The sequence below is a fragment of the Anabas testudineus genome, chromosome 6, assembly GCF_900324465.2.
Source record: "Anabas testudineus chromosome 6, fAnaTes1.2, whole genome shotgun sequence".
Classification (NCBI taxonomy): Eukaryota; Metazoa; Chordata; class Actinopteri; order Anabantiformes; family Anabantidae; genus Anabas; species Anabas testudineus.
The window spans coordinates 7628350-7644240 of NC_046615.1; the positions used below are offsets into that span (position 1 = coordinate 7628350).

The window sequence follows — 15891 nt, forward strand, 5'->3', positions numbered from 1 at the left end:
GACAGGGTGTGACTTTTCAGCACAATAAAAGCCTCTTGGTTGCCATTCCTGCCAAACATTTAAAAGTGTTCAATTGCATTACTTCAGGAAAGCTGGGAAGGCGGCCAGCTGAAGACAGATTGAAGTAAACGGTGTACAGGTACAAGTGAAGCCTCGGGATTAGATGAAGGTGAACACAGCACCGCGAGACTGGAGATCTTTTAGTGCTTAAATAAAGCATTTTAATCCATTTGGATTTCAGCTTGCTTATGTCTGACTGCTCTTATGAAGTCAAAATATTACATAGGACCTTGGAAAAAAACAGAATAAAGGGAACCGTTCTCATAATCTAAATACAAGGCCACTGAATCTACAGTTAGTTATGTTAGAACTCCTATCCCTGAATTGCATGCACACAAAAACAGACTTTACATGTAGTTATTTACTTAGCGCAATGCACATTTACAAATCTAATGAGAGCAGCGTAACCTGATTAGCAGATTACTGTAGTAGAGCAGGTGTAAATGCAGCAAGTTCCATCTACTTGTGACTCTGCTCCTCTCAGAACAATAGTTGATCTGATGACTTGATGACTGTCAGTTTACATCCCTTAGCAATGACGTGCTGAGCCTGAGAGTTACAGGGGAAAAAACTATCAACCCATCCACAAATATCCAAATGTAACGAAACCAGGAGCAGTCCTACTCCACAAAGCCTCGCCCAGGGAGGCAGCAAGGCATACCTGAATGAAGCAGCATGTCACAGCTTGTGGAGAGGCTGCCATGGTCACTTAAACCTTTGACACAGAAAAGAGGAAGCCAAAGTGGCAGGTGCTCCACTGTTTAAGTGAACACAGGAACAACAGGCCTCGCTTACAACACGTTAGCACTCATCTTATAAAGCTTTCGCCACTAATAAAACACATAAACGGCTTACATCTGCCGGATAAATCGGGTGAAAACACAGATTAAAACAAGTCAACCAAGTCAGAGCTTATGACCGCCGCCTTCACTTATTCCTACACTGACCTCATACCGTCCCTTCCCATCCCCCAGCCTCCTTCCTCCTAATCTGGCCGTGCAGGGCGGCAGGCAGCAGCATGACCTGATGGTCAAACTGTGTGTGTCTGCCTTCCTGTCTGTCCATCTGCTGGGTCTCAGCAGTGGTTCAAAGGAATTAAAGTTATCCAGAAAGTAGCTAAATCCCTCTTCAATCCGTCTTTTTTCCCCACTTTCTCAGTTTTTTTCCTTTTGGTAAGCATGGTCCAATTCATTGAAACAGTATAACCCAGTACCTCCTATTAGCTAATAGTAATGCAGCTACAAACAGCGATGTACAAAAAGAGACACACTGGTGTCACACAGGGATGCTTCTCTGTGTTTTCACTCTCTGTGTCATCAATTCACAGGTAGAACAGCCTTGTTTGAAATCAGATTACATCTTTTTCAAAGGGCGAGGTGAGGGTTGGTGTTATGTGTGTGTGGGTGGGGGGCAGGGAGACCCCTCCCTCTATTACACACAGTTATAGAAGGAGGGGTAGTAAAAACAGATGGTAAGTGTGTGAATTAATGTGTGATGCTGTGCAGAACTTCTCCGGGAGGTGTTAGGATTCCATTAGTCTTTCAACCTCTAACCTCCATTAACCTCACAGGTCCACCAGCATCCACTGAGGAGTATTAGCTGCAACTTCACTGCTACAGCAAATGTGCAGCTGCATGTCCAACAGTGTCATTATCTGCTACTTGAAACGGCAAATCAAGGCTATTTTGATTCAGTAATGAACAATGAACTGAGCGAAATGTAGTGTTAAAAGTACAGGTAAAATGATTTCCTTTATCTTTTTAGTTTATTATTTCAAATGGCAGCCACTGACATGTTCAAGCACAGTTTATTTAGATAACTCAGTACCTTCCATGCTTCACACTGTTGCAGCTTTACAGGCCACCACAGTAACAGATCTCAAATTGTAACTCACTAGTTATCCTATAGTATTAAGTGTCTTTCATAAAGATGCACCTAAAGTGTGTATCATTAAAAAGCACCACATGGGTGCAACCATTGATTCATCAATTCATTATTAACAAAAATTAGAATAAAGTAAAAAAGCCAGCTGGTCAAAGTACTGGGGGTTACAATGTGATGGGCATTTAGTGTTTATGTAGTTTGTTACAATAATCAACAAGAATCTCAATAATCAACTCTTAAAAAAATATAATAAATAAATAAATATGTATAAATATGTAGTGCCTGTGGTGAATGTAAGAGATATTTTACCTGTCCTAAAAATGCCTGACATAAAATGGCTATTGGCTGTTGTGCTTTGTGTAAAACACTTGATGCACTGTTGGTATGAATAAAAGAAAGAAAGGAAAAGGGAATCAAGGGCATATTCTGGCTCCACATTCTCTAAAAGCACTCTGCGAGTGAATGTTTGTATTTCTTCCCCTGAAGAGAGTATTTGCTAAAGTACTCTGAAGCACTCCCACTGTTTTAGAATCTAAAAAGAGTCTTTTTGAGCAAGATGAGCCCGAAGAACTGTTCTAAATAAAGAGCAGGAGGCTTCAGCACACCATACTCTCCACATCATCACATGCTCACGTTTTGGTGACACAGGATTTATTTTCACCAAAAAACTATTTGAAGCATTATTTAGACTCTACATGTCATCTGTATTGCATAACGTACAGTGATGAACTGTATATATATATATATATATATATATATATATATATATATATATATATATATATATATATATATATATATATATATATATATATATATATATATATATTCTAACAGATATTTGCCCAATTTGGACTAATCTAAATAAACTAATGACTTTTAACCTCAAAACAAATCCCATTAACTTGAAAAACAATCCCAACTAAACAACCTCAGAGCGGTTTCCTGCTTTTAATCCTTCTGCATACAAATATGGGCAAATTGCCCTCTTTAAGCATACAGAGGGGCAGGGCACTGATTTCAAACAGCAGAGGCAGGTCAAAGGCGGCATGCCTTAATGATACAGGAGAGGTCGCCTGTCAGAGTCTCGAGTAGTCCTCCCATCGGAGTCACGACCCCCAGGCCACAAACGGCAAGCCACAATCTGACATCACACCAACACTCTGCTCAGGTGAAAACACCGTAGTGTAGCTACATCCCGATCCCAGAGTCCACAGAAACAGAGGCACACAGAGAGAATACCAATGCACCCACAGCCTCCCCCCCAGTTGGTTTAAAACGACTTACACTGACTGCACTTAACCCAATCTGCTTAATGTTATTTTTTTTTTCCCCACAACGAGTCGAGTCTTGATGTAGATGCCAATTTTGTCAATTAGCAAAAAAAATTCAATTCCCATGCTCCAGAGCTTTTTCAATAAAAAGATAATTCCCTTGACTTGCCAAAATCCACTTTCATTTCTTCTGTTGGAAGGTACTTAAGAAATGAATGTCAGCTGAATGACAAGTCGGGCCTGAGAACAGTAGTGTCAGCTAGCATCAAGAGGCTTTCAGACAGTCTTCATAGAAAACCACACTAAATACCTCACATCTTCTAAGTTGACTCAACACACAGCTGCTGTCATGACTTTGAGGAATCCCAGAACTGTATGGGTATCAAAAATGATGATTCACAGAAGACAATGCTGCTGGATGAATAAATAACAGCAGAAGACAACAATCAACATATCCTAAAATCAGAACACGGGGCTCCAGGCTAAGGATCAATGCAGTTATGTAAGACGATGCAAAACTCTCCGACAGGCATTAGTTATAATATTGTGAGAACCAGACATCGTGAGGCAACAAGGATGCAGAGCAAAGGATCAAACATCAGCTCCAGCTGCTTTCTGAGCTGCTTGCTTTTTCGACTTCTTGAGTAATCAATGTCTGTTCACCAGAATCCGCCTGTGGCTATCACAGCTACACTGCAGATGTGATCCCGCTCATTATCACTGCAAAACTCTTAACTCATAAAATGCTTTACAACTGCAAAGTCAGGAACGGCTCCAAAACAGAATATTTAATGTCGACCGACTTCAAACACCGCATTACACATTACATATTACATTACGGCTGCAGAGATGATACACTATGCTGTAAATTTAAGCAGCACGTAGTGTTAATTTTTAATTAGGGTGCGTTACATTTAGCGTTATCCGTGATGAATGTAACACAATCGATGATCCTCACACATGCTCCAAATATATCTTTTTCTAGATAATAAATCTGATGAGTCCTTTTAAAACTACCACAGTGATTTGCAACACAAAAATAAAAGCCTGAAATAAATAGCTTGGTGCTAACTGTGATGCTAATTCCACCTAAACAAAAATTAGCCTCACAAGAATATTTACAATTGATACTGCAAGACAAGCCTCAGTGCATCACCCACTGTGTCTTTTACAAAACAATTCACCTGAACATTCATTTACAGAGGCTACAGTAGTTGCATCAAGCAACAGCTAATTCTCAGCAGCATCAGGTTGTTGTTGTTGCCCTGCTGGATTCTGCATGACAAATGGGAGGCTTCGTCATCTCCCGCTCAGCATCCCCTATGACTGTGCATCATCCTCTATTATAAGCTGAAAGCCCTGAGTCATCTTCAGGAGGAGAAGAAAGGCTGCTGAGCATTCCTTGCAAATAAGAGCTGGTGCTCAGCCACATGCAGTCTTGTAATTGCTCAAGCAGCACGATTCCCTTCTTGTCTCTACTCACACCCCCCCCCCCCCCTCCTCTAAACTCACGACCCCTGCTAACCTCCCCTCCTTTCTCTGGATTTAAGGTTGGATACGGGGACGTGAATAGGAGGTATTTCAGCATGCTGACAGTGCTGAGGAACAGAGCTGGTTGGCTGGGGGCCAAATCCCCATGGTTACCCTGGAGCAGCAACTGCCTCTTTCCTGTGCTGCTCTGTCTGGGAATAAACTACCTCTGTTCTGCATGCACATGGGGGGGGGGGAGGTCGGCTGGAAGAGGACACAAGATAAGTTAGGGTGGCATCATTACAGAGTCTTGCGCACCTCTACATCATGCAGTGCACGTAGCATCTGTGTGAGTGTGTGGGCTTCTCACAGTCAGCTGGAAACAGAGAGAATATATCATATTTAAATTAAAAAAAAAACAAGATCTGATGGCAAGCCACCAGCTCTTCTGAAGTGCCCCTGAGCCAAACACTGACTCTTAACACGGGTGTGCTTTCTGAACTTGTGCACTCCCTCTGTTCAGTTGCATAATCCTGCTGTAATGAAATGGGAACAACGACGTATCTACAAGTCTCACACCAACTCTGAAACACGCTGATAGAAGCGCAGTCACTACAGACACAACAGTAACAGCTGTTAAACACCTCGGTATAATAAAAAACAACACATCGGACCAGTTCTGGTAAAATGTGTCAGCTGATGAAGCCTGTGACCTGACTGGACAGCCTGGGTTTAATAGATAACTTAATGGGCCAAACCTGTGGAAGATAGTGATCTCTTCAGTGGTGAAGTACCTACTTGCGTTTGGCTACTGCAAAACAAAACAAACAAAAAGACTTCAAGCACCCCTCGTCCACCTTTTTATTTTTCTAATTATCTCGTTTCAATGTGGCAAATACACCACCTCAGCGTCCGAGACTCACTAAGTCACTGGACATTATTCCAAGCTGTGTTTAGATGCGGGGCTTTGGTGCAATCGACTCCAACAAGATGCTATTTGATGCTTCACATGTGGAGCTGGTGAAGACACAGCCCGGTAACCTTTCCCAGTCGGGTCTTCTCCACCGCTCAGCTGCTCCAACGTGCGCGTCCCCAGCGCCAACATTTCCCTCACGCTTACCTTTGACTTGACTCTCGTACTCCGTGATGATCTCTTTATCCTTTTTGAACCTCGGCGTGGACATTTTCTGCCTTCTCGTGTCCGCAGCTTGTCGGAAACTTCTTGCGAAAACTGTTTTGTCAACAAGCGGGATCCTAGAGGAGCCGAGGCATCCCGCAGGGGTGACGAGAAACGCGAGAAGGCAAACGCGAGACAACAATTACACTCGGAGAGGGTTCAACTCTGCAACGAGCTCGGCTTGGAGCAAGAAGAAGGCGTTTAGTCCTTCATTGTTCCCCCTCGTCCCTCCTTGGGTAAGCGGCGGATATACAGCAGGGCCAATGCGCAACCCTGCTCCAACCAATGAATCCACTCAACTATCGGAGCCGTCGGCGCGGCGCAACAGCCCCGCTGCTGCTGCCACGACAGAAGAAGAAGAGAGAGAGAGAGTCACGCAACTTTCGGGATCTCCGAGGCGGGTTTTCCACAGCTACCTGGAAACTGGTGCCAGCAATCCGCGTCCCAAGTCCAGTCCGACCGTATGCGTGCGCGCTTTCTGGTAGGGGTTTCCAGTTTGGGACTCCCAACGCACAGACACGCACTCTCTCTCTCTCTCTCTCTCTCTCTCTCTCTCGTTTCTCCCCCCTCCCCTGCTCCCAGCAGGCTCCGAGGCAGACAGGGCAGGCCGACTGCAGCACACAGCAGCTGGAGCCAGGCATGGAGAGGAAGGAGAGGGAGGGAGGGACCTGCACACGCACAGCTAGTGGACATTACATTAGTCTGAGCTGGATCACACACTCTTAACAGTTAAGGTGACTAAAAGCTTCTGCTTTTAGTAATAGTTCTCCTTAGTAGGCCCATATTGCAAAAGAAAAAAACATTTCTTACATGTCATACAGACATACTTACACTTAAACATGATACATCTATTAAAGACTTTGCACACAGAGATACTGTAGTTGCAACATTTACAATTACCTCAACCCTTATTTCACAAAAAGACAGCTCTAACAAATCACCTGCTAAATCAGGTGGAATAACTAGTGCACGTACAAAGTGTATACAAAGTTAATTTGGGCACCATCTATTTTTATTATCTACACCCATGCAGCCATATGTGTGTAGGTGTCTCAAAAGTTCCAAACTTCCATTACACTTAGTTTCAAGTTAGTTATTATAAAGTCATTGTTCCAAACAAACAGTAAATAAACTAAATGTTCTTTTTTTTTAATATTCTAATTTCCCACTGTCTTTTTCCTCCATTATAACACTGGACAGGGTTTTAAGCCCTTGAATTTTTGTCAACTACAGAGAGCTTTTGCCTCATGCATATGTATGCACTGAAAATGAACTGGTCCACAGTGCCATCTGCAGGAGGGGGAAATGAATAAATCAAGCTCATTTTACTGATTTGTCATTATGACACATTTTTATTGCACCATCTAAAAAATCCATGCTGCACAGCACTGAAATAAATAGAACAAAATTTGTTGTTGTTACTGTTTTGACCAACCAACATCTATTTTCGAGGTGCTTACAATAGAAAATAGATTTATGTGCCATTTTTAAACAAGGCCTAAAAATGCATTGTCTTCTCATTCCACACCTAAAGCTTAGAGTTTCCTAGAAATCACAACAACAAGTAGGTACAAACAGAGATATAAAACATACTTTAAATAACAGCATGACTTTGAAATGCAAAGGCAGCTTGTCATTCCACAATTGTAAAACATTTAGATGATAAGTACACAGTGATGCCACAAGGCCCTTTGCAGGACTTACACTGAACTGCAATTGTATTGGCAGGCTTATAACTTCAGTACATATGCAATTTTTTGCTTATAATAACCTGCATGAGAATATTACACTTCACATCACCATGTTTACTATGCCAGTAGTACATCACATTTCTCCATACACCACAAACTACATCAAAGTAAAGTAAAATTTGACCGTAGTGAATCTCTGACAGGTTCTTTAATTACGCACCACAGTCAGCCACCTTTGAAGAAAGTCTCCTCGATGACCTCAGTGAACCTCTCCTTCATCTGCTGACGGAAGCTTGCATACCACTCCAACAGTCTCCTCCTCCTGTCCACCCTCTGCTCCTGGCTTATTCCTCGCTCCCTCTCCAAGATGGCCGGCAGTTCCTTCCAGTCACTGATGAAGATGAAGGGCGCTCCTGCAGCTTTTAGAAGACGTAGCGGGGAGCTGGGCCCTGCCGCACATGTGCCAGTTGTCATTACATCTTCTACCACGGGCACTGAGCCATAAGAGCAGGCCTCATAGATACGGTAGCACTCTGTGTTGATTCCAACTGGGCAGAGAGTGAGCTCACTCTGGGCCAGAGCTGTCTGATAGCGTGTCAGACTGTCTGCTGTCTCCTGAGGGAGCCACCTGTGGCAAGGAGAGAGGAAAGGATACTTCAGCCAACAGTTTAGGTTAGTGATACTGTAAATATGCAATATATATTGGATACATTTATGAATGAAAACTGAGAGTCCATGTTTGGATAGCCAAAACAGACTATGTCTAAGAAAAAGACTTACTTCTCCCTGGCAGTGGTGATACATTCCTTTTCGAGGCCAGATTGTTTCAGCACCTGCATGAGTGTTTCTCTAGATGAATTTTTGTAAACAGTACCTAGAAAATTACAGAGGTATGGCCTGTTGGAGGTAATAAGCTGGGCATTCGGCCTGATCATGGGAAACTGCCTGTATCTGCATAGAGAAAACAGAAAGAAGCATGACTACTTCATTCATTTAAAGAGATAACCTGCAGATTTATTGTATTGGTGCTGATGACTAAAGACATGCACATATCAGACTATTAGAGGAAGACATACGTTGCAACACCCAGAGGCCATTGGAAGACATCCTTGTCATTGACCCAGGGGCTGTCATACACTAGAAACAGCAGATCCACAAAACCACCATTTCTCTTTAAATATGGGCCAATCCAGCCGTTGTTGCACTGCTCATTGCCCAGCAAGACCACAGCTACATGTGACACAGTGTGGGAGTGTACAAGAGCCTGGACATGCTCCAGCCACCGTGTAGAGTAAGAGACCTTCTGCTGCTCCCGTCCATTCAGAACCACTACCAGGCTGTTCATATCCAGAGGGACATGACCTTGGACCACAGCAGGGCCTGTGTAGAAACTAAAGATGGGGAGGCAAGAGTGGAGGAAATAAGAATAAATCAATTTGATGTTACAGCTTCTTTAGAGGTTGTTATAATTTGTGTTTTTAAACATCCTGTCTTGTGCGAGTTGCTACCTGAAATCAATCTTTCCTGACTGCAGCTCCCCCTCTCTCCATTGTGCTACCTTGTCAGTGGGGTTGAGGGGTCCTTCTAAAATATGTTCCCAAAGATAAAGCCCTGAGGGACAAAAAAAAGGTTAGGTGCAATTTGCTACTGGAATTCAAACATGAGCAATACCATTTTGTTATAACTCATATGTTGCTTGGCTACCACATCAGAACATGAAATCAGTTTTATGTAGTATTTATGCAGTATCTTATTTAGTTTACACTGATGTCCTGGCCTTGGTACAATAAGTGTGTGTATGCAGTACATGCATTTACTGATCTTAATATTGAAGGGTGTATGGGAGTATGTAGGGAGTATGAAAGCATGCAAAAACAAGCATCAATGTAGAACAATTTTACTAATTATGCATATTATGCATTTATATATAATAAAAACATATTACACATTTACAGTAAATTATCTGATTTTAAATTATAGCAATTTGTTTCTGAATCTCAATCTGTTTATTTGAAGCCTTCCTTACAGTTATAAAAGCAGACAAAAAACATGTAATTTCCTCATAAATATTGCAACAATATAATCCCACTTGCTGAAGATTTAATGTTGTTAAATTCAATAATCAAGCATTTTTAGACTACAAATAATCTAAACACAGTTCAACTAACTGTGACTGCTATATAAATGCAGCTCAAGGTCAAAAAGATGTACAGCAGCTAAGTTGCTGTACAATAAATACAACATTATTTTGAATCTTGTCTTCTCCATATGTCGTCCAGCTTAATATTACAATTCTGGCTAGGATGCATTTACCTGCAAAGTTCTGCAAAGTTCAACAATGTGCAGCTGCCTAATGTGGGTTCATGCTGCAGGTCTTTCTTGAGTCTGTTCTCCTCTGCATTGGCAGTATTTGGTTATAATTTGTATGCACCATGTGCTGTTGTACTCACAAAACAATAGTTTTTGTGCTGATGCATCTTCTGATACATTTGGATTATGATTGTATAGTTTCCTGCATCTCATTTAGTTTGCCTGTATAGTTGTGTTTCAGGTATGAGATAAAATATGAATGATATTTAATAATAACAAGCATGACTTGCCTATGGCAGCTTTCCCCCAGATTTGCACCTTGTATCTTTTGGATTTGTTCTTGTCGATTCGGTCTAGATGCTGTTTGAAGGCCTCTCTCTTTTTGTTCAGAGCTGAGTTGTACTCCACCTGCTCGTCCTCCCACGGATTCCACTCGTCTGCTACAAACGGAGCAACAGCACCGCCATCTCTGACACCTCCTGCAAACACAACACACCAATCCCAAGCAGTTTAACAGACACACACATTTACATCAGCTTAATAGAAAAAAAGACACAAGCCTTAAAATACCAATTTATGACAGCTAACTGTGATGTTAAGTGAAATTACCCAAGGGTGCTCCTGTCTCTTTCTTCACTACCCTGTGAACGCGGGAGATTACTTTAGAGCTAAAGAAGACATTATACGCGGCATAAAGTGAAAATGCCACGTATAAAAAAATAATAAGAAGGAATAGCTTTCTTTTTGGTATTTTCATTTTCATTTTATTTGTTTTTGTCAGGTTACCATTGTGTAGCTCGTCTGCTTATTTTATGAAAGGTCCCATGTTTACATCACAAGGACCCCTGGATCCAGCTGACTTACAAAAATGCCTGTGCTAAATTGGTCGCTATTCGAAATGTATGTTTTTTTTTTCATTACTTCCCGGCAAATTATATGTCAACACTAAATATATATAGTTAAATGTATGATATTAGTATTGCTCAATAACAGTAAACCTAATAATTACGTAGTCATGAAGCGATATATTAAAAGGAGACGCACAGAGCACCTGTGTCAGACCTCATCTGACGCGGAACGTTGCAGAGGCGGTGCGCGTTTCTGGTAAGGCAGATCAGAGGGGTGCACCGTAAATTTGTACACGCAAGGTCGCGTCCCCAGCTGCCGGGTGGAGGTTTCTTATTTTGGGCAAACATGATGTCCATTGCCGCTCGATGCGGGGCTCTTTCTCCCGTACTTGCAGGCATCAAAACACACGGTTCAAGGCCTGGCGCTCCCCGGAGCTAAAGAGTTGGTGCCTGCTGCTGCTGGTAAGGCTGAACAACAGAGGTTAGACAGGCAGTACTGAACTGCGTGATAGACCTTAACCATAAAACTTGAGTTGACCGACATCTTCCCGATGAGTTAAAATGTCCTGTTTAGTCCACATGGAGATTTGGTATATCTTTACTTTAGACTAACGTTGCTGTCTGCGAACTAATCTATGCCTAATGACTCGTCGACGGTCAACAATAGCTGGGTTAGAGAACAGCCTGGTGGATTAATAGACTATAAAGAGAGGTAATAAGAGCTCGCCAGACCTATTTAAACTACTATTCACCAGTCGACCTGCTATGACACTAATCGAAATGTGTAACCCTGTACCCTGTGTAGTTGTTGGTACAGAGAGGGAAGGGAAAAAAGTACAAATAGTCTTTGTCTAAGTAAAGTTTGTTTACTTCCTGTTATAACTGAAACTGCTCCATCCGTGGGAAAAAATTGCAACATGTTTGACCCTCGAATAATTGTAAAAGTCTTTAAAATGCAAATAGGGGTCTGGCATGATGTTTCTTTTTAAAATCTTTTGATTTGTCCATGTAATCTATTATGACAAATGGTTCTCAACATGAAATATATCAGTAGGAAAAAAAATAGTTACACCCACATCACATAGTTGCAACTTTATCTTGTACTACACCAAAGAAAAGATCACGCCTGCATACAGTTTTATGTAAAATGACATTTCTTTTTCAACTTTGTGATAGCACAGTATTTCAGAAATGCTTAAAGAAACAGATGCTGCAACAATGTATATCAGACGCCATGATCCTGGCTAGACAGTATATAGTATTTAAGTTTCATATTTTCTATGATGCTAAAGAGAAATTATTCAATTTCCAAGGTCACATGAGCGCATTAATATTGGTCATTATTCTGTGTTCATCTTTTATTAAAGATGAACACAGAAATTCCAACTATGCTTTGTAACATATTGAAGGAGAACTGTGTTAACTGTGTGTTACAAATACCAAATATTAAGCTATAACAAAACACCACACTGTTTACTGTTACTGTTAACTTTCTTTAAACACTGCCTCATATGTTTTGTTTTCAGCTCCTGCAGGAATCCGCCATTCTCACACAGACATCAAGATTCCCGATTTCACAGATTACCGTCGCCCTGATGTTGTCAACCCCAGCAAGTCTTCCCAGGAGAGCAGTGACTCAAGAAGGGCTTTCTCCTACCTTGTCACTGGAGCGACCGCTGTGGTGAGCGTCTACGCAGCTAAGACGGCGGTCACCCAGTTTGTCTCTTCCATGAGCGCTTCAGCTGATGTCCTGGCCTTGTCCAAGATTGAGATCAAGCTCAGTGACATCCCTGAAGGCAAAAACATGACCTTCAAATGGAGAGGAAAGCCCCTGTTTGTCCGTCACCGCACAGAGAAGGAAATCACTACCGAGGCGGCTGTGAATATCGCTGAGCTGCGTGACCCAGAGCATGACAAGGATAGAGTGATCAACCCCAAGTGGGTTATCGTTCTTGGTGTGTGCACTCATCTGGGCTGTGTGCCCATCGCCAACGCAGGAGATTTCGGAGGGTACTACTGTCCCTGCCATGGCTCCCACTATGATGCTTCAGGAAGAATAAGAAAGGGACCTGCTCCCTTGAATCTCGAGGTTCCTTACTATGAATTCCCTGATGATGAAACAGTCATTGTTGGATAAATACTGAATCTCTGTCTGAGTTTCTTTCTGTAATATGTATTTTAGCTATGTGAAAGAGGGGTGTATTTACTAATAAAGAGATATTTCCAACTCTATTATTGACTTAATGGATCATTTCACTTTTATCTTTTCCCATTGTGATTTTTTTTCCTCAAATACTTAATATGTTACAATAGATTTCACACTACTTTTCTACCACATTGAGCACGGTAGTGTGTTTACGTGTGTGTGTCATTTTGGAAACAACACGTAACGCAAATGTTTCAAAAAGTTATAGTGCACAACAAAGCTGAAAAGTATGTGTCTACAACAGAACCAAAAATGCTGAAATAATCTACAACTGCAACAGGTGAATCATTATGAGAGGCTTTACGCAGGTTATGAATGATGGTAAACAAGCATGAGTCCTAGTATATTTGTGTAGACCTACTGTTGGTCCCTTTGTAAGGGGTACCTAGATGCACTATTCTTCAGGTTTGTGGACTACATTCTGGCCCGGAAGAATATTGGCAAGATTTAACCACATTGTGTTAATGATGTGTGCGTTAAGCATCTACAATATGTTTTGACATTGACATGAGTCTTGACCACTGCACAGCTACACCGGAATTCAGACGAGGTTTCCTCTGTAGCATGTCGATGATGGTCACACCCTTTTTTATTTTTTTACATTTGGTTAGTGTCAAAGAGAAAATAGGACACTTCTATTCCAGTTATGACATTAGCAAGAGTAGGTGAGACAAAAAACAAAGGTTTTCAATTTTTTTATTGAAGTCATTTAAAGGATTAAAATATTTGACTTGATAAGCTCAAATCAAATCAAAATACAGTATTTCACATTGTACAGCTGGCGCTCAATCAGTACTTGTACCTTTGTTTAAATATGACGTTTTGAGAGTGCCGTACCTTCATACAGCCCCATGATGTCAGATCTTCATTTAGGTTCAACTTTTAAAGCTAGACATGATTATCATTACCTTTAGAGGCCAAATGAATAAATAATTCCTTCAACTGATAATTGCACTTAAAGCACCCATAATAAATTAATCCAGCTAACAGGTGTTTAAATTCCCATTCATGTCACAACATCCTAGTATCCAGTGTACACTGTTACCAGCACTGTGATGGTGTCTGTGCAGTTTAACAATATGTGGTTTTAGGTTAACAGTTCATATTGTTTTAAAAAGGCTCCATCTTCCTGAGCAACTTGTCCTCCGAGCCAGATTTTCCACAGCATCTAATCCACGTAATGCACCTCTGCCTGTAACTCCTTGGTGACATACCCAATAAGAGCAGCTGTGAGCTGCTGCTTCAGACTCGCGCTGCTCATCACCAGAGTAGTTAACTGGACGACATCTGTCCACTGAATGTCTCCAAGGATCACCATGAGATCATCATACAGCTTCTGCTGCTGCTGAGGAGAGAGCTCCATGATGATCTGAGGCAGCGGTTTGAACTGCCCACTGGTCAGCCAGCATCCCAAGAGGCCTCCGACAGCACCGCCTAGAGTGGATGAGGGGTTCAAAATTGTGAGGTTTCAGTTTACATTCAGTCAAAAATGAGTTGAAAAGACTGTAAATATGTCTATACGTGTTAGAGGAGTGGTTGCATGTTTCCACTTACCCACTGCAATACCAAGAGGGCCCCCGATCAACCCTCCAGCAAAGGCCAGTCCCCCGGCCGCTGCTGCCCCCTTCCCTGAGCCCTTCACTGTTGTCTGGATTTGCTGATTGGCAGATAACTCACAACACAGCTTCATAACATCATCGATTCGATGACACATACTGTGGATCAGATTCCAGATAAAATAATTACACAGTACAAGACAGAGTTTCAATACATATTTGTTATTAGCTATTTACAAACCAGTCATTGACAAAATGACAACACTGCTATGCACTAAGTAAAACATAGAGGAGGAAACAAAACACAACATGTCATGAGTCCTATGGCCCTCAGTCATATGCAGTGACAGTCTTTAACACACACGGTTGCATCAGAAAGCGTCACTATAGGTGTTTCGGGTCGGACGGTGACCATGTTAACTAGTGAACGTGCGACCACTGTGTCTGAGGCTGTTCACAGTTACGACAGATGTTCTCGTGAAGTCCTCATTGTCTGTTTTTCATTTGACTGTCACAGGAAAGCTACCTCATTGATTTTCAACGTTTAGTACTTTAACCAACTAAACATGTGAAGCTTTTAAATTCACAAAAGGAAAAAAAAACTGTGTGAAAACCAATTTCATTGTATTCGAAACGCCCCCTGGGGGGAAATAAATGCCATGCTAGATGCTATAACCCCCTGGTTTTTAATTCTTTAAGCTAAATTCAACTAAATAGCTGGAGGTGATAAGATACTAGCAATAAAATCACAAACAAAACCATTCGATTAGATAATTAGGAGAACTGTGTTAACCCATGTTGAGAAATTACAACAGATAATATAAGACAATAAAAAGAAATAAAATACATTTTGTATTTCGAGCATTGGCTCTAATGTCAGTCACCAGTTAGCATAGTCACAAGTAAACTGGAAAGATAACGTGATCACAGTGCCTTACTACAAAATATTAATAGACATTCAGTGTGAGGCAACATCTGCTGTAATAGACGCGATAGACGTGACAAACGTACCTTGCTTTGTTATTAAATTGGCATAAATTCTCGGAGTTAGTTGTTTTATTTGATATTGGTGTGATTTTAACTAGCTAACATCATAATCTATTCACCCGGCGACTCCTGATTTCTGGGCTTGCATGAGTTTGGCCGCAATGCTTTCTGGGAACAACAACAAGCCGCGTTCAGAGACAGTCGGCCAATCCCAAATTCTCCACATTTGGTCGAAAAACAACCAGTGGCTGCACTTTACACTCAGCATAGTTTGACTTTAGTGTTGTCTCTCCTATGTCAGTTGATCGTACATCACTATTACAGTTTTCATTATAAATTTGTTACACTATTTCTTACTGATTTGATAGGTAGGACATTGAGAAAGAGGATAATCATTTGAATGATCATGATTTAAAATGTACAGGCAT

At 41.5% G+C, this 15891-nt stretch overlaps 4 protein-coding genes across 8 annotated transcripts in view; 1 reads left to right on the forward strand and 3 right to left on the reverse strand.

Annotated features, from left to right (window-relative positions):
* The window catches only part of srgap1a (SLIT-ROBO Rho GTPase activating protein 1a), a 65893-nt gene extending 59430 nt beyond the window's left edge, over positions 1-6463 (reverse strand). For 4 of the 5 annotated variants that reach the window (XM_026366418.1, XM_026366417.1, XM_026366415.1 and 1 more), the window contains exon 1: positions 5809-6462. In XM_026366418.1, coding sequence (XP_026222203.1) covers positions 5809-5872 — 64 coding nt within the window. In that variant the 5' untranslated portion in view covers positions 5873-6462. Of the gene's footprint in view, positions 1-5808 lie in introns of all 5 variants that reach the window. The other variant, XM_026366416.1, reaches the window with a different exon arrangement.
* Positions 6464-7199: 736 nt separating this feature from the next.
* rxylt1 (ribitol xylosyltransferase 1) lies at positions 7200-10890 on the reverse strand. Its single transcript, XM_026366454.1, has 6 exons — positions 10476-10890; positions 10157-10345; positions 9065-9167; positions 8633-8947; positions 8337-8507; positions 7200-8184 (listed from the first exon to the last, which is right to left on the reverse strand). The coding sequence occupies exons 1-6, from the start codon at positions 10627-10629 to the stop codon at positions 7782-7784; spliced, it is 1335 nt and encodes a 444-aa protein (XP_026222239.1). The 5' UTR covers positions 10630-10890; the 3' UTR covers positions 7200-7781.
* Positions 10891-10963: 73 nt separating this feature from the next.
* Positions 10964-12946, forward strand: LOC113166360 (cytochrome b-c1 complex subunit Rieske, mitochondrial-like). Its single transcript, XM_026366455.1, is given in 3 exon segments — positions 10964-11096; positions 11098-11176; positions 12241-12946. Coding segments are annotated over 3 exon segments (726 nt in total). The 5' UTR covers positions 10964-11060; the 3' UTR covers positions 12852-12946.
* A 663-nt stretch (positions 12947-13609) lies between these two features.
* zgc:112052 (protein C19orf12 homolog) lies at positions 13610-15621 on the reverse strand. The gene is made up of 3 exons (XM_026365878.1): positions 15488-15621; positions 14475-14635; positions 13610-14354 (listed from the first exon to the last, which is right to left on the reverse strand). Exons 2-3 carry the CDS (start codon positions 14632-14634, stop codon positions 14089-14091), a joined length of 426 nt encoding a protein of 141 aa, XP_026221663.1. The 5' UTR covers position 14635; positions 15488-15621; the 3' UTR covers positions 13610-14088.
* Between the last annotated feature and the right edge of the window lie 270 nt (positions 15622-15891).

What these genes read in the sequence shown, in the direction of transcription:
- rxylt1 (XM_026366454.1), bottom strand. Translation starts at nt 10,629, where the DNA reads ATGAAAATGAAAATACCAAAAAGAAAGCTATTCCTTCTTATTATTTTT. An exon ending in CTGGGGGAAAGCTGCCATAG is followed by an intron (nt 9,168 to 10,156) that starts GCAAGTCATGCT and finishes TTTGTCCCTCAG; the next exon opens with GGCTTTATCTTTGGGAACAT. An exon ending in ATCACCACTGCCAGGGAGAA is followed by an intron (nt 8,185 to 8,336) that starts GTAAGTCTTTTT and finishes TCCTTGCCACAG; the next exon opens with GTGGCTCCCTCAGGAGACAG.
- zgc:112052 (XM_026365878.1), bottom strand. Translation starts at nt 14,634, where the DNA reads ATGTGTCATCGAATCGATGATGTTATGAAGCTGTGTTGTGAGTTATCT. An exon ending in CCCTCTTGGTATTGCAGTGG is followed by an intron (nt 14,355 to 14,474) that starts GTAAGTGGAAAC and finishes CATCCACTCTAG; the next exon opens with GCGGTGCTGTCGGAGGCCTC.